This window comes from Tetrao urogallus (genome assembly GCF_951394365.1).
Source record: "Tetrao urogallus genome assembly, chromosome: 6".
NCBI lineage: Eukaryota > Metazoa > Chordata > Aves > Galliformes > Phasianidae > Tetrao > Tetrao urogallus.
Window position 1 is genome coordinate 14,512,741 of NC_136819.1, and position 24,011 is coordinate 14,536,751.

General features: G+C 45.0%; 1 protein-coding gene across 2 annotated transcripts in view; it reads right to left on the reverse strand.

The window, feature by feature from the left end:
• Window positions 1-16,566: 16,566 nt before the first annotated feature.
• BRSK2 (BR serine/threonine kinase 2) overlaps window positions 16,567-24,011 on the reverse strand; it is a gene marked incomplete at both ends in the record, with an annotated part of 294,707 nt that continues 287,262 nt past the window's right edge. Inside the window, one exon of one of the 2 annotated variants that reach the window (XM_079537669.1) lies at window positions 16,567-16,742. In XM_079537669.1, the coding sequence (XP_079393795.1) occupies window positions 16,567-16,742 (176 nt within the window). Of the gene's footprint in view, window positions 16,791-24,011 lie in introns of both variants that reach the window. The other variant, XM_079537668.1, reaches the window with a different exon arrangement.

The following is a 24,011-nucleotide window of genomic DNA, read 5'->3' on the forward strand; positions in this document are numbered from 1 at the left end:
GTTCAGATATACATACAGGCATATACAGCTATGAAAGCTGAAAAAAAATTATGCTGCCACCACAGGACGTGTAGTCATACGGGACTGTATGGAGCTTTGGTTTAATGCGCCACCTGGCGAGAAGTTGCACCAATTTTTATTTTATTTTCTGTCCACTCTTCCTTTTACCTATTCAGGTGGATGGTGAGTGCTGTTTTTAGAGAAGAGCCAAGCCTGAGAGTGGGGCCACTCTTATTTCTTTGTTTTGGTTTGGTTGTTTTGGTTTTTCTTTCTTTGGTCCTGAGTGCAAGCCCTACATCTTCCGAGGATGGTGGTCTTGCCATTTTAAAAATACCTATTATATTATAAGAAGTGACTTTTACTTTGAAGTGGCTTAAAATGCAGATTTATTTGGGTTTTTTGGGGGGCGGGGTGGTTTTCTGGTTTGGTTTTACATAGACTGCCCCTGACCCCTGCCAAAAGCTTCCCAGTTGAGTGCATCTTGCCCTTTGCTAGCTTGGAATGGGAAGAAACTCCTGGCTTGACTAGAGCAGCAACTAGGGGCTTGCTACGTGTTGAGAGTGGGCATGATTCTCCAGTTGTTACATCTACTTGGTCACAACATGTGAACGTGCAAGAGGATCCACGAGCCTTTCTGCTTATTGCTCCTACAACATATATGCTCTCTCCCCTGCTCCCTCCGCCTCCTCTTTTTATTTATAAAGATGTGCCTGGGAAAAGAGTAACATCACTGGTCTAAAACCAATGTGCAAGAGCCACCACCACGCGTTTCCCATTGAATGGAGGCCTGGGGAGGGAGGAGAAGGGCACATTGAGTCCGTCACTGCCTGTGCTAGAAAGATGGCTGTTGGCATAAAATTATATTGTTGGCTTATTTTAGTTCATCTGTTCTATAATAATAAAAACAAATCTATCAGCCATGAGCTTTGTTTTTGTGTTTGCAGCGCCAAAAGTCACTGGAGTCTACCCCTAAAGCTTCCTTTTCACTACTGAATGCTCTTAACCCTGCTGTCAACCAGCTTTATAAACAGTTTGTCTTCCACTCTGTAAACTAGCATTTATCATCAATTTCTTGTCTTTTTTTCCTGGTACTGCTAGGAGTACCTCCAGGTAAACTTGCAGACTCCAAGGGTAAGCAACACACAGAAGGAAACAACTTTCCTGGTAGTACACACTTTCCTGCTATCTAGACATGCTCCTGGATACTTTGCAGCAAATACAGCATCACAGTGTCTGCATCAATAACATTACTTTCTCATCTCCTCTGAATTCTGGCACTCCAGATTTCCAGTTGGTAAAAAGCCAGATTTGGCTTGCAACTGCACTTCTACCAAATCTGTAGAAAACCATCTTTGTGAATTGTTTGTTACCATTTTTAAAGTATTTACATCATTAGTAACTGACATGGCACAAATTCCAGAAAGACTTCCTGAACAAGTTCTTTAACTGCTTTAGAAGTCAGTAAGAAAGGGGAGGTGGAGAGAAAGTACAAGAGCAATGAGAACAATTTCACAGAGGAAAGACAAGGAAAAGCACAAGCAAGCAGAGAAGCAGAAAAAAAGCACAAGAAAATGATGGTTAAGTAATATGGCAGAGCAACCAAGGTAGAGGAAGAAAAAAAGCTTAGATGAGAATAAATGGAAGAAGTTACAGACATGAGGGGAAAATAAGAGCAAGAAGACATGAGCACAAGGAAAGGGCGGTAGAGAAGCAAGCAAAACAACCTTTGTCAGCCCAGGTGTCACCTTTCATGTGTACACACTGTGGTATGCTGTCAGTCAGCAGGTAGGTGTGCTGCCGTCCTGCTGACCCGCTCACCCACATGCTGTTAACAGCCTGGCCTGAGTGCAGTCTTTCCTCACCACGTCCTTCTGCTACTGCCACCACATCCCGATGGAAAGTCCCATTCTCTCTTCATTCAATGGTCTGAGCCTTCCATAACAACTCCCTGCAATAATGTCTGAAGGGAAAAAACTGTGTTGAGTTGGTTTATCAAAAGTGAGCAGAAGCTATCAGAACAACGGCATTTGTAAGGCCCCTGTACTTACAGTGTACCTGCAGTGACAGCAGGCAGTACAGATAAAGGTAAGAAAGAAACAGTGAGCACAACAACCCAAACCCAAATGTCCCTGGTAATTATCTACTTGTGAAAAGGCATCTGCAGTCTTAAAGAAGGGCACTTAGAAATGGAACACGTCTAGGAAAGGTTGCGTTGAACAAGAGGCTGCTGACTAAACCAACTTAGCTTCATGTTGTGAACTGAAAGTTAAGAGTCGTAATTACCAAATTGGTAATTGCCATACCTTACCTTTCCACAGGAAGGGCTGACAGCACCTAGTGTGCCAGGAGCCCGTGCCTTGATAAAGAGCTGTAACCAATAAATCAGCTACCAGGAAAACAGTGAAGTGCCACGCTACGTCTAGAAAAGCCAGGAGTAGCTCATGCCAGCTGTCCTGAGTTTAATTTGCAGACATTTTACATTTGTGAAGTACAGAAGCTTCATCTAGACAGTAATTTTTTAAATATATTTTACAACCAGCTTATGACAAAACAAATAATCTGACTTCAGTGTGGCTCACCCTGCTGATTTTAACAGTAGGAATAAGGACAAACACCGAAGTAAGTGCCAACACTACATTCTTCTGGCCAGGAGTAAACATTACTGTAAAAATGAACCTCAAAGTGTCTATACATGTTTCAGTGGTTACTTAAGTGGATTACACTGTAATAATGTAATGGTAAAGAATTGTCATGAAGTCCTCAAACAGCCTCAGTGATGCCACTGCAGCTTACCAATGACACCTATGCCCACCAACCAGCCAAACTGAATACAAGAACTGAGCCCACATCCCTTCACATCTATGGGAGGGCATTAGGTCTCAACAAAAAGTGTCCGTAACTGTTTTAAGTAAGGGTGCTTCGTGAATTGACCAAAGTGCTGCTGAAACAACAGAGCCATCTCATTACTCCAAGTCCAAACCATCTTCCCCTAAAGATCAATTAAGTGCTATGCCATTATTGCACAGCTGTTACATAAAACAAGAACCAAACAAAAACCTGAGCTATCACACCAGCACGGATGCCTTTCGAAGGCCTTGTCTTAGATAGATTAGACAAACTCCCAGCTTTACACTTGCCACTGCAGAACCCCTAACAAATCTCCAAGCCCAGAATGATGCCAGCATGAGCTCAAACCATCACTGACTAAAGGTGTTCTTTTAAAAGTAGCCCCATGTATGTTCTGTGGGGTTATATTCCCTGACCAGCTTTGTGCCCACTCCACAAAGTCCAAGAAGCAGCAAGACAAACTGAATCAGGCATCATCTACTTCAGCCCAGTAAAGACATCTCTACTTCCTTCTTTCTTCCATGAGAGCTGCAGTAAGTTACCAAGGCAGAATTCCCACAGAGCAATCTCATTTTATGTATGAGCAACAGCCTTCTAGCCATGTATGTTAAGAGAAGTCAGTCTTGCTTCTTATGGGACACTTTTCTGAGGAGCACAAGCAGAGAGAGACACTCTGGCACTGAGGTACCCACACTGCCAGCCAAACATGCTCACACTGAAGTGCAGCTGGAATTGCTCAAGGGTCTGAAAGGGCATGCTATCAGGTAATGATTTCCTCCTGCACATTAGCTGAAGACTAAAAGAAACAAGAAATCCCAGAGAAGAACAAACCAGCTTTGTGAGAGCTTACCAAGTATGCTGGTCTTACGCAGCCATGCTTCATCAAACAAGCCCGCACTCATGCCTGCCATCTTCTAGCTTGCCCTAGCCAATCCTCAGTTCTCCATTAACAGAACAATTAGAAGCCAGAAATACTCTTCCACTATCAAACCGAGGACAGAGAAACAGGCTGTCTTATTCTGCCCAAACCCACTACGTGAGAATGCTGGTCATATCATTTGTGAACGGCAACTCCAGCATGAAGCTGCTCCTAATGCCCAGGTCCTACAGCAGTTATGGCTGCACAGCACACAGTATGGCTGCACAGCACACAGTATGGCTGCACAGCACACAGTATGGCTGCACAGCACACAGTATGGCTGCACAGCACACAGTATGGCTGCACAGCACACAGTATGGCTGCCAGCTGTGCTGCGGCCCAAATACCGGTCCAGTACCTGAAGAGTTTCAAGACAGATCTGGTATCTTTACCTGACACTGACGTAGGCAGTACAAGCAAATCCTGACATAGCACATGGAGCTGATGAAATGGCATTAACAAGACACCAAGCAGCAGGCAAAGCCCCTCAGTGTGCTAATGGGGGGGTCTCCATTTTCTTCACAGACAGCAGCGGAACCACTCAGGCTGCGACACGAACAGTTGGGCTTCTCAAAGTGATGTCAGCGCATGGTTCTGAGAAAACAGAAACTGTTGTGGCCGAGCACCCAGACTGGAAGTTCTCTCATCTCTTCCAGATGGCCTTTTCTGGCTCTGAGCTAGAAAGGACCTAGAACTGAACCTGGCATCAGGAGTATTCTATCTTTACTTCTCCGCTGTTTTACTGTCTGCTAATTCTTTTCATTCTATCCATAACAGAGTCATTAAAATGCCCTGAGCCACTTTCCTGTACACCAGCTCAGGCAGCTAACATTCTCTCACAAAGTAGTGCAAGGTCCCTAACATAAAACTTTTTTTCTGGTCCCCAGATAACTCAACAGAACAAGTATAAAGCACGTGGGCTTGGCAGCCTTTCTGCTCAGCAGCTCAGATGGGAAGTCCATCGAATCACAGAATCATTAAGGTTGGAAAAGACCACACAGATCGTTTAGTCCAACTGTCAGCCCATCACCACTGTGCCCACTGAGCCGTGTCCAACCACATCTGACAAAGCACTTGGGCTTCTGAGAAAAACCACTGCTTCACCTGACATTAGGAAGGCTTAAAAGACACGTGTCCGAAGCAAGTACTGCCCTTAGGGACTGCAAAAGGAAACCCAGACAGGGAAAACAAACCAGCCTTCTAACCACCACAGGGATCCAAACAAACAGTTCAGGGATCCCTCAGCAGGGCAGATATGCAGCTACTTACAAAGGACAATCCAGAACAGAAGCAGAAACTGATATCAAAAAATCCACATTTATTACATTTACGTGATATCTATATAAAATCCTTAATATAAAGAATCACTGTGTTCTTTTCAGGCAGGCTTAGTGACATTCAACAATTACAGAAAGTAGATTTGAATTCTTGTGGCTACAAAAGCTGTCTTAGTGAGAGTGAAAAGCAGAAGCAGAAAACAAATTGTGCCTGAAGATCAGCTGCACCCACTAGAGCAGAACAGCAGAAATTAAGGACGTTTTCAAGAGAGCACAAATACTAATAGTGAATATTTAAATAGTCTTACTGGTTTAAAAATGGTTTCAAACTAGCTCAGATTAAATCTATGGAACAGGTGTTGTACTGTGACCAGAGCATCAAGGTCCCAGATTTGAGAAGGACTGCTGCTAGGGCAGGTAGTTCCTCGCACGCCTTCACATGAGATGAGCACCAAGAGCTCAATGAATACTACCATTCATCACTGCAAACTCACTCATTTTTATACCAGCAGCACTCACAGCCTGCAGAGCTGCAAAGAGCCAATACTTACTTCAACTGCCCTATTGCCCTAGTCAACACATCCTATTTTCCAAGAGTGGTGAGGTGCTGGAACAGGCTGCCCACAGAGGTTGTGGATGCCCCGTCCCTGGAGGTGTTCAAGGCCAAGTTGGATGGGGTCCTGGGCAGCCTGGTGTAGTATTAGAGATATGGAGGTTGGTGACCCTGCCTGCAGCAGGGGGGTTGGAGATTCATGATCCTTGAGGTCCCTTCCAACCCAAGCCATTCTATGATTGCGCCAACTGACCCAACAGGAAACAAGCAAGTCCCCCATGTCACTCCTAGCAAGATGACGTTCAGAAGTAGGTATGAGGAAGAGCAGCCAGGCACTGCAGACAGACACTGGTAGGCATCCTGCTGCCAAACAGCCAAAAGAAGCCAAATGCTTGGGAAAAATGGGATGTGTCATTCTACACTACTGAGCGAAAGAAAGCCAGGGCAGCAATTCCCAACTGGACAGATTCAGTTCCTTCCACAGGAGATTTTCCACTACAAACCCACTATTTGAGGTCAGGGCTTAAGCCAAATTAACTCCAGCTCACACAAAGCTCAGCACTGCAGCACCGCACGCACGGTGCCACCTGAATGTCTAATAACATTCAGCCCCTTGCAACCGTAAACCCCTCTGCAACAGCTGCTCAGCACAGAGAAACAGCGTGTTTGTATCGCGTGCCCAGAGCCACAAACTCCCCCTGCTCACTGCCAGGCTGCAGGGCAAAAGGCACAGTTATGACATGCTGTGGGAAAGACCAGGAGACGCTCAGGGAACGAGCCATAGCTGCCCTGCTTTGCACCCAGCCAGAACCTCCCTGCTGAGCAGCTCTGGGCTGCCCCGCCAAAGGACTGCACTGCGTGTGTGTGCAGGAGGCAGCTCAATAGGAGCCTCTGCAGAGCAGCACAAGAGCACAGGCTGAGATAGGCTGCAGCTTGTCTCTGTCGCTCACGTTCTTGCTGAACCACTCGTGCTCGCAGGAGCCTTCAGGGCTGGGCAGGATCTGAGCGTGGCTTCTTCAGGCTCCACCTGACTAAGGGGTGGTTTGACACCGGCACAAACCTGGCCTGGCTGCACTGATGTCCACAGACCGCTGAGCAGAACAGATACCTGGAATCATCTTTCTCCTGCCCGCATTGAGCCTCTGGGCTGAATTCAGTTCGAGGTTGCTATCTTGTTACTAAGTTAATATTGCGGTGTAACCACTGCTTAAATGTGAAAGCAGGACAAACACTGATCCATTCAGGAATCCTGATTGGATTAGAAGCACTCCACACTTCATTATAATCTCCCTGATGGAGGAAAAAGTGAAGCTACACCTGGAGGAGAGAGATTAAAACACTCTTACAGCAGTTTAATTAACTGTTATTATTGGATTCACATTCATTTCTGATCCAGTGCTTCTCAAACAAATAGCTCGGGTTCTTTCTAAGAGCACTGTTTCATTTTGCTGGTGAATGGCTTCTGGTTCATGACATGAAAACAAGGGCTTTCTTCAAAGCCAGGTGTTCATAATGAAGTAAGCTTAGGCAAGCGCTCCATCTGCTCCTCTCCTTTTTTTTTTTTTGCCCACTGAGCAGTTGAAGTGTCGGCTGGTTTCACACAAACCTGTAAGACAGGGGTCTGAAAGCAATTCAAAGGGCCTTAGCGGGCCCGTGCCTCGGTCACTAAACCAAACCAAGTCCCCACGTGCCAGCAATATTAAAAGTAAGACTAAAAGCTACAGTGAGTTGGTCAAACTTACAACTGCTGCACTTAAACTAAAATTTTCTTACATTTTTCACTCCTCTGCAGTGTAAAATGCGCATGGACTACCATCGTACAAGCTGAGCTGAGGGGTTTAAAGCAAGCCCACTTGTATCTACAAGACTCTTCATTTTAATCTCAGAAGGGAATACAACAAGTCACAGCCCTCCACTCCCACACCACACAAACCACAAAATCAATCCACATGAGCCCTGCGATTGCAACACTGCCGAGGAGCTTTTCCCTGAGCAACGCCATTTTGTTCCCTTCTTAAAGCTGACAGCTAAGTCAGGAAAACCCGAGTGCTTTCCCTGGGACTGTGTGATAATCCTGCAGCTGCGTTAGCTCCCGTGCTCAGAACCTGTCTGAGCACACAAGAGAGCAAAGGGGAAGGACAAAGGCAGAAGTGAAACCTGGAGCCAAAATTATTGTTCATTCAGAGTCAGATCTAAAGCTTAAGCCAGTGAGGCCAATGACCCTATGCAGACTGCCATCAGCTGAAGCAAGGAGATGCTTCAGAATCCATCTCTCTTAGAAAGTTCTCTTTCAGTGACTCACTGCCATTACCTTTGCCACACTGATTTGACCAACTCAATCTATTCAGTCTTTTCTAATTGTCCCGGCTTAAGTTGGGATAGGGTCAGCTTTCTCCACAGTACCTGGAATAATGCTATGTTTTGGCTTAAGGAGAAAAAGCACTGATAATACAGCAAAGCTTTAGTTACTGCACGGCAGCGCTGAGCCAAGGACATCCCAGCTCCTTGCACTGCCCTGCCTGTGAGGGGGCTGCAGCTGCATGAGAAGCCAGGAGGGGAAAGCACAGAGACAGCTGACCTAAACTGTCCAAAGGGACATCCCACACCATATGATAGCATGAAATTCCACAAACGCTGGGGAAAGCTAACTGAAGGGCTGCCCCTGCTCTGGGACTGGCTGGGCATCAGTCAGCAGGGTGGGCAACTTGTGAGTTCCACCTCTTTTTTTTCCGATTCTCTTCCCCATCTCACCAGGAGGGGGAGAGGGAGCAAATGTCTGAGTATTGCTTTGCTGCCCGCTGGGTTAAACTGCAACACTAAGTGCATAAATCACAGATATTACTGGCAGATTCAGTTTTTCTAAACATCAAGTGGTACAGGAAACAATTCCTCCTTCCTGCAACCTTGGTCTGTGCCTGGGTTGTCAGAATGACACCATTTGGGCAGCAGCTGTCATGCCAGCCTATACAATAGCTATGAGAAGGCCTGCACTGTTCCTTCCTCTGAGTGCTCACACGGCCAGCAGAGCACACACAGCCTGCAGGCTCCCCACCATGGAATGCCCTAACGCTGGCCACCGTGCTGCCTACACAAAGCTCCACGCTCCCCAGGAAACACGTGGCAGCAGCACACAGCAGGGCAGGCACCAGTGGAAAGGAAGCACATCAGCACGCCACCTCAGTCCACGCACAGGAACCTCCTCTCAGGGCAACTCTGAGGCGGCAGCAAGGCAGGCAGCACTGTCCCACACAGCGTATTTCAGCACCTGCAAATCTCGGGGTGAGAGCAGCAGATCCAGCAGAGTGTGTCAGCAGCACGTCAGCCTGGAGCTGGGCCAGCTGTGGCTGCGCAACCATGTCCCACAGTCAGCTTTTGGCAGCTATGGGGAATGCTGCAGGCCTTACCGGGCTCACACCATCAAAAGCTCAGCTTCCCCAATCACTATACTCAGCAGCAGAGAAAAGAGGTGTTTTACAATATTGATGATTTGGAGAACAGAAGCACCCAGGGGACCCAGCCATGCACCTATTCTCAGTGTAAGTGGCAATTCTTTGCTGAGGCCGTGTAGGCCACACAGAGCAGCTGACAAACCTGATAAAAAGCCAGTATAAGATGGCCAAAAGCACCAAGATTAACAGCTTCAGAAGAACAAAACAGATCTCAGCTCTCCTAGAAGCCTCCTCATTCAGCTGCACCCCAGGACTGTGAAGTTTCACATAAGGTAGAACACAGCCACCGCAGACATCACCCTTACAAATAAATGTGCAAACACACCAGCACTCTGCTAGCAGCAGCACATCAGGCACATCCCTTCTGAGAGGCAGCTCCATCCCTGCAGCCAGACCTGCTGCACAACCCCAGAGCTCCTGGCACCCCCAGCCTGCACACTGCAATGGCGAAGCCTTGAGGGCAGCTCCAAGCTTTTCTCCTGCTGCCAGACCTGGCTGAGGTGCACAGAGCAGCATTTGCCCAGTCAACAGCTGCTGACTCATTCACTGTAAATAAATGCTAAGTAGGAAAGACAGTCAACCCAGGAAGGCAGATAAAGGGCCCTGCGATGCCACCTCCACAGGTCACCCTGCTGACCCAGGAGATAGGACCTTGGGTGGAATACACAGCTATAGATATATAGTTGATGAATAAACACAAGAAAATATACACATGGAATCTCACGCAGCCGCAAACAGGTTCTATTTTGGCCACGTCCCACTGTTATCTCAGTGTGGCTGTGGCAACCATTTGGTCTCAAATTGAGCATCAGCTCCTCCCCCATCAGAACTGAGCTCAGTCCCTCGCAGCTCCAAACCCCAGCAAGCCAAACAGAAGCTAAGGACAGCTACAAGGAAGCAGCAGCACAGAGCTGTGCCTCTCTGAATGCATTCTTCATCCAGCCCCTGCATTAAGGGGCATGCTGGGGCACTCCCTCAGTTGTTCCACCCAGAACTAGGACTGCCGGTGCTGAGAAATCCACCAGTACAAAGCCAGCTGCACAGTAAGGGATGAGCTATTCAGCCTCCCCTCCACAGGCTTACCAGTTTACATTTCAATGCAATGCAAGGGGCAGGGAAGGGAAGAGAGCGATGCTACCTTGCCCTCAGATATGTTCAGATTGTTCTCATTTACCCATAGCCCAATGAAGCCCTCATTCACCCCCTGTGAAGTAGTGACAAAGCTGTCATCACTGCTGTGCTCCAAACCCAATAGGTAAAGTTATCTGCTATTTGAATCTGTACTGTGGTTTCCTGCAGGAGAACCGTATCAATACAACAAGGAGAGCACCGAGACATCTTGGAAACAACAGGATGGCTACTGACTGACACCAGATAACAAATAAATTAACAAGTAAATAGCAAATGTAAACCTTCTGATAAGATTGTGAACCTGGAGTACTCAGCCAGCGGGGAAACAGGGGAGGGGGGGAGAAAACAGGGTATAAAGGCTTGTCATGTTGTGTCCACAGGAGCACTTCTGCTTGCAGGACGCCCGCCATTGCAATCGCGAATAAAATCTGCTTTATCAGAGATACCGTCCTGACAAACATTATTTGGATATTTCCAACACCTGGACCTGCTGTGAGCAGCATGGGGGAAACGCTGCCTGAAGAGCAGGCGACGCTCAGCAGGAGGGCAGGAGCCACAGCAGAGAGCAGGTGGAGGGGAATGAGGAGCGGGGAACCAGAATCTCGCTCGTCTCCCTGCAGGCACATCAGGGACAGGTTGCCCTGTGAAGTTGCAAGCAGGGCTGGGACCAGCCAGCAGAAATCCCATCCGACTTCAATTGAGCTTCTGCCATCCACAGGCAGAGTCTTCCCAGGCAGTGCCCCGAACTGCAGCAGCTGCAGAAACAGGCTGACCGCACGCATACTCTTCCTACTGCTAGGGCTGCTGCTCAGAGACTGCGTCTTCCCTGACCTTGAAGCTGCGTTATCTGCCTTGGCTGCGAGGAGGCGATAATAGCCCCTGACAATAGCAAGAGTCAGCTCGGAGCCGGTGGAACAGGAAATCCCATTTCCCAGTCCCTTCAAAGCCTGCCAGCCCGCCTGGCACAGTTTCTCTCAGCAGCACTCAGCAAGATTACAGCACTAAAAATAACCCACACAATAAGTTGTGCATTAAGGAGAAGAAAGACTCGCCCTCAGCGCGGGTTTCCCTTCCACTTGTGGCCTGCGCTGTCCCCAGCCAGTTGAACTGCTCAGGTTTTGTTCTCCAAATTAAGCAGGAGCCGCAGCTGCTGAAGTGGTTTTAAATAAAATAAGGAGATTACGGGGTACAACAAAGAGCTAAGACACTTGCCAGTTTTTAAACAAGTGTCTCCCTCCCCTCTCTGCTTTCTATAATAAGAAACTGTGAACTAAATCTGCTTCCTTACCAAAACAGCCCGCTCTTCTTCCAGGAACTCACATACAAACGTCAGTGTATAACAGAGCTGAAACGAAGTGAAGGTTCAGTACCAGCCCTGCAGATACTCTGTGCCTGTGGGCATTCAGCTGCAGCATGGAAGGAAATCGCTGAGCCTGCTGGGTTAAAGGCACTGCCTGACCCAGCAGGAGGAAAGGCACACGTCCTAACAGCAAGTGCTGGAATTAGCACTACCTGGAGGCATTACACAAGTTTTGCTGTTTTAATGAATACAGCTCCTTACCCCTGACTAGAACAAGCCACAAAGCTCACCCACTTGTATCAGATCACTTTCATTAAAGCCGATCTGACCAGTGAGGAAATTCTTACACATCGCTTATAAATCTTAGACAATTTGCATTAATGCTGTCAAACACAACCGGCTTCTTTCTCAGCCCCCAAACTGACTGCATGTTGACATGTGGCAATGAGAATCATCTCCACACCTCAGCAGCCTCAGCTGCTCATTTAATGCACAATTCACTGCTTATACACACAGCAAGTCATGTACTGGTTCAATTAATGACAGCTCACCTTCAGCACAAACACATTTTCACATATGCATTATCTAAACAAAATGCACGTGTGAGCGTGTGCAGACAAATAGAAAATGCTGACTGGTGTCTTACACATTTTCTCTGTCTTCAATTTGTACTCTGGAAGCGGAACGTTGTGCTCACAGGGAGTGTCAGAGATGGAGGTTAAGCACAGCCAGCGTTTGAGGTACAAAGCCTGGGGGAGGGGAGCTCCAAGGAGAACAGGAGGCCTGAGAGGATCGGCATCACAGCAAAGCTCAGCTGCTGCAGCTCAAGCACAGGTGTTGAGCTCAGGGCATCTCAGCAGACATCACCTGGTGCTGGGATTGGATGAGCTCCCAGCCGGCACCTGGCAGCACAGAGAACGGGCAAAATCCTCTGCTGTGGCTGCTGCCTGCCTTCCGATTCAAGCCACGCAATGGAAAAGGGGCTGTGGAGGGAAAGTTAAATGTAAACTGTCCTCATCCAAAAGAACAATCTCTCCTACGCACTGACCGATAAGAAAGCATCAAACAGCTGGAGACTGTAACAGAACAGAATCGTGGAATCATTGTGGCTGGAAAAGCCCACCGAGATCATCCAGTTCAACCACCAACCCACTGTCACTGATCCTCTCCTCATCTGTACACAACTGTGTTCTTTCTACCGTTTTTCAGAGCCAAAAAAGGCAGAATAAACACGGGTAGGCTGTAAGCGTGAGGTCCTGCCCTTAGCAGAAACCTCTTCTTAGAGCACGTGGAGACCGCAGCAAGGAGCAGTGCAAAGGACCGTGGTTACACACCGACACCATCCCAGCTCACGGCCATTCCCAGCAGCTCCTTCCACTCGCCGCCATGCCAGCTCCCAACCTTACAGCGCCCGCAGCGTTTGCTGTCCCCTTCATTTTCAGGACACCATCTTCCCCCTCTCCTCGCTTAGCAAATCAATAAATCCCTCCTGGAACCCGAGGCCTCGTCTTCCCCGTGCTGCGGCAGCAACGTGGAACCTTCCAAAAGCGCCGAGCCTCCTCAGCCCTCCCCAGCTCGCCTACCTGCTCCGCGGACCGCCGCCACCCCTCGATCCGCCTCGCGCCCAACCGCCGCACCGCGTGCCGCCCTCTTCCCGCCGAGCGTGCGAGGAGCTGCGCCTCGAGAGCTCCAGGCGGTTGGGAGCAGCGCCCCCTACAGGCAGCGCGAGGCAATAGGGAGCAGCGCCCCCTACAGGCAGCGCGAGGCGGCGACGCGCTACTTACCGGGCCGGGCGGCTCGCCTGACGGACACAAAGAGGACACGCCACAGCTCGTCTCTTTACTGAATGAATTTATTGGTTTTTGAACTAAAGTTGCTCACAGTTATTTAACAAGGGATACATCAGATTTTTGTTGTCCATTTTAAACCATTAAATAACGTCAGTTTGTGTCTGTATATGTGTGTGTGCGCGCGTGTGTGTCTTCAAAGTACAAAATAGGAAGGATAACAAGAGGTATTGCTTTCGTTTATTCTTATATCTTGTGTAAGTAATCCCCTTCCTGCTTGTACCACGTGGGTTTTGCTGATATAGGTATTTTTTAAATTATTATTATTATTTTGTATTGAAATCCCAGCCTTTCGTAGAGGTACAATGTAACAGAAGCATCAAAATCTATACACAAGGGAAGAGAAAAGAGGGAAAAGAAGGACGGGGGTGATGGGAGGGGAGCTCGGAGGAGAAGTAGAGAGAGGGCGGAGGCAGGAAAGACAACGAAAGCAAAAGAGACTAATTTACAGCAATGTCATGCAATTAAAACTGCCCCCCTCTCCTGCACCCTTGCCTCCCCCCCTCCCCAGCCATCACCCCCTGGTGTCTGACATGCACACAGCAATACGAGAGAAAAGGTTGGGAGTAGGGAAAATAAATAAATAAATAGAACGGAAACGTAAAATAAATCCCTCCCGTTTTGGGGGAATGGGGAAGCGGGGCCAAAGTCAAAGGTCTTTGCCCCAGTTGTGTCTTTAAAAATTCGCTTTAATCTTCAAACCTATGTACAAGTAAAACTGGTCCGAGAAGGGGAAAAATGATTAAAAAAACCAACGACGACAACAACAACCGAAAAGAACTCATACAACATTATCATTAAAAAAAATAAGAATAATCTTGCGATACAACATACACCCATAGGAACCCAACGAGCAGCAATCGAAGGTCATAAAAGAGCTGAACACTAATGCTAAGCCTACATTCTTAAAATCTCAGTCAAGAAGAACTTCTCACTGTGTTTTGTCTTCCAGACGTAAAACCACGTTTGTTTCTTTGTCTGTTTGTTTAACCTTTGAACTTGGGCCAGAATAAGTTACACTTGGTCACGTAACTCCTGAGGAGGAGGAAAAAAGGCGGCGATTCTTCTTTCTCAAAGTCACAAGATGAACACTTACGGGGTTGCTGTGTCTTTTTTCCCCCTCCTCCGCAAAATAAATAAGAATCAATGTTGCCTCTACACAGTCATTAAACAGAAGATATATCTAACAGCTTATTTTTTAAATATATATATATGTATATATAAATAACCAAGACCTAAGAACTGAAACGCAAAAAAAAGAAGGTCCCCATCCACCCAACCCCACCCTCCTCCCCTTCAAAAACAAAACAAAACAAAACAAACCAACAAACCAAAACAAACCAAAACAAAAAGAAAAACTAAAACTTTATAAAAATATCTTGCAGTAATTTTTAAAGTTTACAGTAGCTTCGTGATTAAGTCTCCCATTGCCCTGACTCCACCTTGCCTTGCTCAGATGAACTAAGTGCCAGTGATTTGCACACACACACACACAGGAAATAAAACCCAAGATAAGTCTCTTTTCTTCCTCTTCGTCTTCTTTTTTTCTTTTTTTTTTTCTTTTTTTTTTTTTCTCTTTTTTCTTAAGAAAAAAATTCACCCAAGCCAAAGAATGAAATCGGTAACTTAAAGAAATAATAATACTGATACCAATGCAGCACTAGCAACACAACAATTGCCTCTAAATGCAGGGTGCGGTGGAGGCTCCAGCTGGTGGAAGAAGGTCCCAGCACGGTGGCACAGTGGCAGGGAGCTGACAGATGGGGAGGAAGGTGTCGAAGGAGGAACAGCAGTAGCAGCAGCAGCAACCGTGCCTGGCGGCGGGAGAGACAGTCCTTGGCAGAGTCTTGTCCCTCTTCTTTGCTACCAGAAGTTGCCTTTTCCCTAAGTTTTCATGTTTTGTTTGTATGTGTTTATTCGTTTAACCCCCCTCTCCCTCCTAAGTTTACTCCTTTCCCCTTCCAGCAGGTCAAAAAGCAAAATGAGACGGCATTAAAAACAAAACGAATCAAAACAAAACACAATTATTTTCTGTGTATATATATGTATGTATGTATGTATGTATATTTTTATCAAAATATACGCACATAAATATACATGTATATATACATTAAAAAAAAGGCCAAAAGAAACAGAAAAGGTGGCGGGGACAAAAAGAAGGTTAAGAAAATCCTGTGATGAAGCTCCCCAATACTGTCTTGGTTCAAGGCTTAGTTTTGAGTTGCTCCCAGCTGGTTTCTGATGAGAACGCGCTCTGGATCCACGCAACACTGCGCTCCCACTACCCCGTCTCCTTCCCTGCACCCTCCCGCTCCAGGCAGAGTTCACCTGCGCAGACAGAAGCTGCCAAGGGCAAAGGTTTCACTCCAACAATTTGCAACCTCCTTTCAGCCCAGATTTTGCAATCCAATAACTGAGCAGATCTCTCTTGTGGAGCACCAAAAATGAAAAAGAGAGAGGAAAAAAAAAAAAAAAAAAAGCAATAATAATAATAATAATAAAAAAAAGCGTGCATTGGGGAGATGTTTGGGGAGAAGTGGGGGAGAAACCCACTTCCTGAAGGGAGAGGGGAGGCTGGGAACCTCAAACAGGACTGGTCCTTGGACAGTCTACATCGGTTGCCTTCCGTCAACAAGTGTCCGCAGAGCACAGAAGGTGAAGCCGTGGCTGACATGTTAACTTTTCGGGATAATTCCTGGTAGCAGAGCGGAAACAAGTGGTGTCGTCAGAAACACAGAGAGAGCATGAACAGAACAAGAAACAAACCGAAAGAAAACAAAAAGTAATCATAACAATAAAAAAACCCAAAAAATCAGGAAGGAGAAAAAAAGGAAAAAAAAAAAAAAAGAAAAAACATTCAAAAAAAGGGAGGAAAAAAAAAAAAAGAAGCAATCAAAAAAAAAAAAAAACCACAACCCAAGATCTGTCGAACTGGGTTTGTCATCTGTGCTACCTTTTCTTTTCTTTCTTTTCTTTTCATTCTTTCGTTCGTTTGTTTTTGTGTTTGTTTCTGAGATATATATTATATATCATATATAAATATATATATGTATATATATACAGTCATTCCTTCATACAAAATTTGTCTATAGACAGTTTTGTACTGTTGTGGCAAGGTATATACATCCTTCTAGTTTAGAGGCTAGCTCGCTAAGGAATATTCTTTCATTCTTTCTTGCTTTATTTTTTTTGTTTTTTGTTTCTGATTTTGTTTCTAAGTTATTTAATTTTTTATGTGTTTATTTAAGGTTGGTCTTGTAGGCCGACTGATGAGACCATCTTTGCCTTGTCTTTGCCAGCAGGGTACTTATTGTCTCCTCTAGACCCATAGTCATTAGAACCGGAATCGCTCCGCTTGCTGTTTGCGCTATGCTTGGTTGGCGTGCCGGGGGGATGGCTCACCTGCCCGTTCTTCTCGTCTGAAAAAAGTTGTTTAATTACGTCAAAGAAGTTACTCAATGGGCTGCCTGGGTACACAAAACAGAGGAGACAAAAAAAGAAAGAAAGAAAGAAAGAAAGAAAAAAAAAAAAGAGAGGGAAAGAGAGAGAAAAAGAGGAGAGAAAGAGAGAGAACAAACAAACAAATGAACAATGGGGTTTTTAACGAGAAGAACATGATGAGGAGATCCAGAGCCACGTGCGTGGGGGTGTGTGGGGGATGAAGACAATGAGCAGGAAGAGGAAGAGTGTTTAGGATGGGACACCTACAGAAATAAAGAGGCTGGGAGCATCAAGCACCTACGGGTAGGTCCTAGTTTTGTCTTGAGCGGGTGGGCACAGCTGTCTCACCTAAAAAGAGGATGCAGCACCACATCGCTGAAATACGTAGTTCTATTACTTGCAGTCATTTGGCCATTCTGCACTGAAACATCAGTGAACGTAATGTGGGATACAGGCAAATCCCATCTTATTGCTGCTGTTACGAATGTCATTGTTGTTTTTTTGTTGTGTTTTTTTCTTTTTTTTTTTTATGTGGTTGCCAATTGATGCTTTGCTTTGCAGCCCTGCTAAGTTACATGGCTGCACTGGGGATTATGCTTTTCTGCCTGCGTTTTGCTTCTGAGTATCTCCTTGCTCGCTTTTTAGACACTAGAACTCAAATGCATAAGTGCTCCAAGGGAGAAAGTATTTGAAAAACAAGCGATGGCTGACATGACTACCTCCATCTGTATGTGTGGTTTGTGGCTTGTGCTTGCAAGCTTCTAAGCATCTTCAGATCCTTCTTACAACAAGCACCTGGAAATAGAGATACTGAATGCTATGTAGAAGCAGGTTGCTGTGCATGTATTTCTGGCACCTGCCGGGGTCAAGAACTACTTTCTCATTGTCCTGAATTCATTGTTTGGTTACAGTACAGCCTCTGGAACACAGACATTGATTTCAGAGGAGCTAGGAGCCACAGAAGGATGTAGGACTGCATGCTGGTGGAACAGGTATCTCATTAAGCCAGCCAGAGGAGCAGGCTGTAGAAATAACATGGTTTGGCACTGTACATATGTTACAATGTAATCTTTCATGCCATTTGAAAAAGTCTTTTTGCTCACCATTTCACTTTCTGATTAAATCCAAGATTCACTTTACCAAAGCCATTTTCCAATGGGGAGCACGATGCATCACAGACGCACCTCCAGGGGCCAAAAGGAACAGACAGAGCCTGGACTGAATGTAATGAGTCTTCTTCTAAAACCCTCTAAATGTGGGCATCTGAGAATTCTCAATTAACAAAGCACACACAAATATTATGTAAAGAGCCTTCATGTGCTTGACTAGCAGCTATGTGCCGGGTTTAATTATGCAGCTCCAAGATGGTTATATGCAATCCTTTAACTGGTCCTCAAAGGCCAGACAATCTTCTCTTCATTCCTTAATTTTAATGCCTTAAGTTTAATGCAACGAAAGACCCAGCTGTGTTTCAGCATGAGCGATATCAATCCAGGAATGGTCCACAGAGGTTTCATGGCACAGCAGCTTGGGCTGGACCTGCTAAGGGGGATGGGATGTCCTTACAATGACCCTCTGGCCTATCTGCTAAAGAAGAGACCTGTACAGCAGATTCCTTCTTGACACTCTAATTCCCTTTGCAGTAATGCATATACCTCTGTGCCTCTACGTTACTGTGGAATGTCATACTTGAAGAAAAACTCATGATGTTTTTCTCAGTATTGGGACTGTTGGCTCCACTGTTACAACAAATTCAAATCAGCTAATTTACACCCCATCTAAGCGATTTCATCCTCCAGCTCCCAGAAGGCTCCTTGTTTCTGCTGTGCAGTGATGTGGTAGTTGTGAAGAGTGGGACCTTTCATCCCCGAGACGGCAACATTCAGTCCAGAGCAAAGAGGCTTCTTCATAGTAGAGATCCCCACTCACCCACAGTTAGTGGAAGCTGGTGGCTTAATAATATTCTATTTCTTTTCGCTTTTATTACACACATAAGCAGACTGGTTACCACAGTGGGCAAGTACTGTCTCTGTGTGGTAACATCTGAAGGACTTGTAGCATGCTTTCTTATTCCCTAAAGGAAGATCCTAGACAGACATCAACTGTTGATATGCAAAGAAAAAGAAAAAAGATAGCATTTGTGCCCTCCAAAACTGAATGTATTACTCTTCTTCCACTGGCCCATGCTAGCCATGTAGTTGCTGCTTTCCTCTGTGTGGTAACAGGCATCGAGAAAAATCACATGGCTGACATACAGAGAGATGGATCTCAGTCTTACTCATCTAATTCATTCCTTGCCTTCCTGTACTTGCTGTTTTGTGTTTAACCTACTGCTGGCCCTGTTTCCATCTATGTGCCGAATTATACCAGCGCCCCAAGCAAATGGTTGTTAGTTTCTGGAAGGGCACCACTCAGCTAACAGATTCAAGAGATGAAGGATGCAAACAAGCAGCCAGGAGAAACACGTAACTCAAATTCTGGCTAATAAAAGAAAACCTACCAAACTCTCAGCTATTTCTGGGTCAGAACTCCCCGAGCTCCACCTGCCTCCTTCCACATGTGTGCAAATGCTTTGGAATAGGGATAGCTCTTCCACATCTATACCTTCTAATTCACCCTAAGCTGCTCTGTATGCATGTTGAGCTCATGCTCATTTAATATCTGCTCAGACTCATTTCTACTTCAAGTGAATATTCTCTTTCAATGAAAAAATAAAGCAAACACTCAACCTTGATTGCAGGAATGTGGACAAATCTGGTCATTATGTGGCTTTGGACCCCTCATCCTCATAAGCAAATGGAGTCAGCAGAGAGAATGGAAAAAGAGCACTAAAAAAAATGCTGGATAGGGAAAGACTGCTAGGTTGGGAGAAAAAGGGAGGGAAGTATCTCTAGTTATTCAGCTGAGCAGTTTATTCAACAAGCTTAGAGGGAAAGAGGAGGGCAGAGAAAGAAGCGCTCTGCAGGAACTGGGAAAATTTTAGTTTTCACATAGACAGGAACAGCGGACAAAAGTACAACTTGCAAAAAGGGAGCAATAAAACATTTTTAAAATTGTACGTAAATATCTGGTATTTGACAAGTTCTGATACAGGATTTTTAATCATCCTATTAAAATATGCAGCCCCTGTTTCATCCACCCTTTCTCCTTCCCATGCCCTACTGGCTTTCAGGTACCTGGAGATTTACTGCAGCAAAGAGCATTTAACAGTCTGCTTTTTCTTTGCCTGTATCACTACTGGATTTCTTACAATCAGCATTTTTCAGGTAAAATTTTAATGGGAGGTAGGAAATCCTTAGGGATATTGAATGAGAGCTACTGAAAAATAAAATAGGCCATTTCACTAACCCCTTCCTTTCTTTGCCTTTCACAGTGTCTGGACTTGTAATTAAAAACTTGGTATTAATCCTTTCATATCTTGCAGTTAGGAAAGGACTGATCCTAAGCCAAGCACTACAGACAATCACATTGATGTTATCTACACGACAGCTTGTTAGCCCACGCTCAGGCTTGTCTAGATACTGGTCTTTGAACAGACAAAGAGTCCTCACATTTCTCTCTGGGGATATGTAAACATAGGTCAGCTATGCTGGAAGCATGAAAATGGTGACTGTTGTTGCTCCTTTCAGTTTTCAGTTGCCTTTGGGCTGATGCGGCCAGTAAAACAAGACTTGAAAATGCAGGTGATGATTTTTAGAATAGTTTTTTTCAGCAATCTTCCACTCCTTGCATCCAGTACAAAATATGTAATAGGCTCTTAGACCTGCAAGTCCATCTGGGGGCCTCAAAGAGACTTTCTCTGTTATGTAAAAATGTGAGATGACATCCCATTTCCTCCGGACAGGGATGAAGGTTTGGCTTACTGATTTTTCAAACTTCCCTGATATTTCATGCATCTGTAACTAAGGTCTTCTTTCCCCTTGAGAGCAAACGTTCACCAACATAAAGAGGGCAGGAAGGGCAGCAAGGGTGAGAAACTGTGAGAAGGTTCAGAAGCAGGAAGGGAGGTTCAGAGCATTAGGTTTACTTCTGTTAGAAGGAGATGGATATGTGCATTTCTGAGTTAGTCCGAGGAGCCAGATGCTGCAAGATGGGGAGGGAAATGGGTTTGAAAACAAGCACTGAAGCTTATGAAAGGGTCATGTATTGAAGGGACACTAAAGAAATAGATTATGGAGAAGGCACTAATTTGTGGCACCTGTGTGCAGCATCACCATGGCCAAATTCCTCAAAGTGAATGCATTTTAACACAGACAGTAAAAGGAAGAAGCAGGGCTGGGAAGGGGCACTGAGAGGTAAAAGGAAGCTGGGCAGATATCTTGTATCAACCCTCAGAGTACTCTATCTCATTTGTTTTTCTGCCGAAGTGTCACAGGGGCTAGGAGCAAAGTTGAACTGGCACATCCAGGTTAAGAGAGGAAAGAGAAAAGGAGGTGATGCACTCCAGGTACCAGGAGTGGCACCAGAAGAGGATTCACCTGCTCTGACCTTGCCACGACCCTCAGCGTCCTTCCCAGGAGATTAACAAGTATGGAACAAGCAGCTTCTGGACAGGCTTGGAGGCTTCTATCTCTGGAGACTGCTCTTTTGTAACATTCTAAGATAGCCACATAAGGACTTGGCCCTGTTCAGATTAAAGCAAATGGCAGCACTCCCACGGATTTAATGAAAGCAAACTTTCTTGTCCTGTGAAAACATCTCTCTTATATCTATAATGACATTTAATGCACTAATCTTTTTGGTGCTGACCACCAAATTGAATAAAGCAAATACATCATCTATGGGATTATTCTCTGCCTTTTCTTTCTCTGTGGCCTGATAAATTATTTAATTTCTGCGCTTTTAACTCAGGCTTTGGAAGAATGTGAATGGGAAAACATTGGTCTGCCTTCTGCCTGCCTCTGCTACTTACAGCACAAATTCCTTTCCCTTTATGCATTGGAGGATTCGTTGTTGTTGTTTGTTTTTGTTTTCTTTTCCTTTTTTTCATCCCTAGTTTGCTCTTCATCTCAACATCAGCCATGTTTTCGGTGAATCACAGCACAATCCAACTCTTTCCACATAATGCATCAAAACACTTTTTTGATAACTGATAATCTACTCCCTTTCAAACCCATTCTGCTACTCTGACATAGTTCTATCCCTCTTTGTTAAGACTAAGCATGTTTGTTTTCTGTTGGCAGAGTCCCTTTGCCTTCAGTAACAGAAGATGTAACATACAGAACGCACTCCTAGACTATATGCACTGCAAGGGATGACACAGAGATAAAAGTGGCCTGTTTCTCTGTTCCTACAAGATTATGTAGGGTTTTTTTTTTCTTCTCCAGACCAAGGAGCCCCTGGCCTAGGCATTCTACGAATGTGAATCAGAGAGAGGCCTTAAGGAGCTCACTTATTGCCAAAGGAGACTATACAGTTTTGCTCAACCCACTTAACATTAAGTTGGATATATAAGGTTTCCCTCTGCAATGGAGAAGGGTGACTGAAAAGTTGTTGCAATGTCATGCTGGAAGCCTTCACATAGAACTTTTTCCTAAACTATGAACGCACCCTACACCACCTGACATGAGCAGAAGGAACTGCTAAAATCGCAGGACTGGTACTTCTCTAAAAATACAGGAAGTTTGAAAAGCTTTTCAGGTTAAAAGTACACAGTTTTATATTTGCCAGATTTTTGAACTGTCACGATAGATTGACCAGCACATGTTCTCCCAGTATTTTTTTTCCCCGCTAAATTATATAATGAGATGGTTGTTTTAATTTTATTTTGGCTTAGGACTAGAAAATGGGAAAGACTGAGTCCACAGAACAACTTGAGTTTCTTAACAGGAGACAAATGAATTGTAATTGGGAAAGACCATTTCCAAAGGAAACAACAGAGCTTCTTTTCCAGAGCCAATGGACTCTGTCAGTAAAAGAGCCAGCTGATAACAGTGTTTGCAGAAACAGAATGCTGCTGGGAACTACTCAGCTTATCAGACGCTGTTAGCACAGGTGTCCATACTATTGGGAGAATGTGAGAATTTTCAGCTGCTACACATCTGAGCAGATTCAAACCAATCTGACATGTAAATCCTTGTTCTTACTCCCCTAAAACATGCCTTCTCCTGTGCAGGAGGCATTCTGCTCAGTCTTGTGTGCTTTCTCTCTCTCATACACACACAGAGAAAGTGAAATTCAGGTCAGCCTCTCCTGTCACAGGCAATATAACTGAGACAGGTAGTTCTTAGGTGATGAGTTAGAGAATGGTGGATGCAGACAGCAAAAACCCAAATATACGTGGCCAATTTCCTAGCTGCTACCTTCTGCAAAGCTATAACACAAGTAATTAATTAGAAAACAAATCCCCACTATGGATGAAAAACTCCAACCACTTCAGTGCCACCACAGAACATTCAAAAAAGGAGACATGATGATGGAGAGGAAAGAATTGTGTGTTCATTTGGACAGCTGGTGGCACTGAAAGAGCAGGCAAAGATAGAGCTGGGATGAAGAGGTACCAGATTTTGTTGTGGAATCATGCTGTTCTTGCAATTTGGCTGGTAAAGGACTCAGCCCAAGAATGCTTTGTATCTGCCTGTCCTTTTACAAAGATCTGCCTGCACAAGTGTGTGATGAGAGGGGAAGCTGATGATCTATACTCATAAAGCCGCAACAGATGATATTATTGCTGCCACCCATTCTCTTTAAGACTTCAGCTGCTTCATTCAATTTTTTTTTTTTGTGTCCATAAAAATGTCAAAAATATATTGGCACTTAATAATACTATTTTTCCCTTTCTGACAGATGGGTGTTTATGTGTGATCTTACGGGCTTTAAGTTCTCAGACCTGTTCCTAAGAAATAAACTCTGTATGTTGGAGAAAAGTTAATTCCTCATTTCCTTTGAATCAATCAATCCCTTCAAAATATGATTCCACTTTCAGGAGAGGCCATCTCAGATTCAACTCAGCACAGCAAGCAAATATTCACATGGAATATCCTGAAGTACTGCTTGTCATAAATAAAGTACTGTTATGTTAATTAAGAGAGAAGTGTGTTTTCTGTATTAGATATTAACAAAGAAAAGAGGAGAAGATTTTGTATTGGGCAATAGAAGTCTGGTAGAAGTCAAAACAGAATCTGATACATAACAATACATCTGGAGTCATCTTTAGTGCCAAGCTGCCATTTTTATTGCTACCTTCTTCGACAGTGCAAAAACATGAGTTATGAATTGGAAAATAAGTTTCTCCTGAAAGCAACACT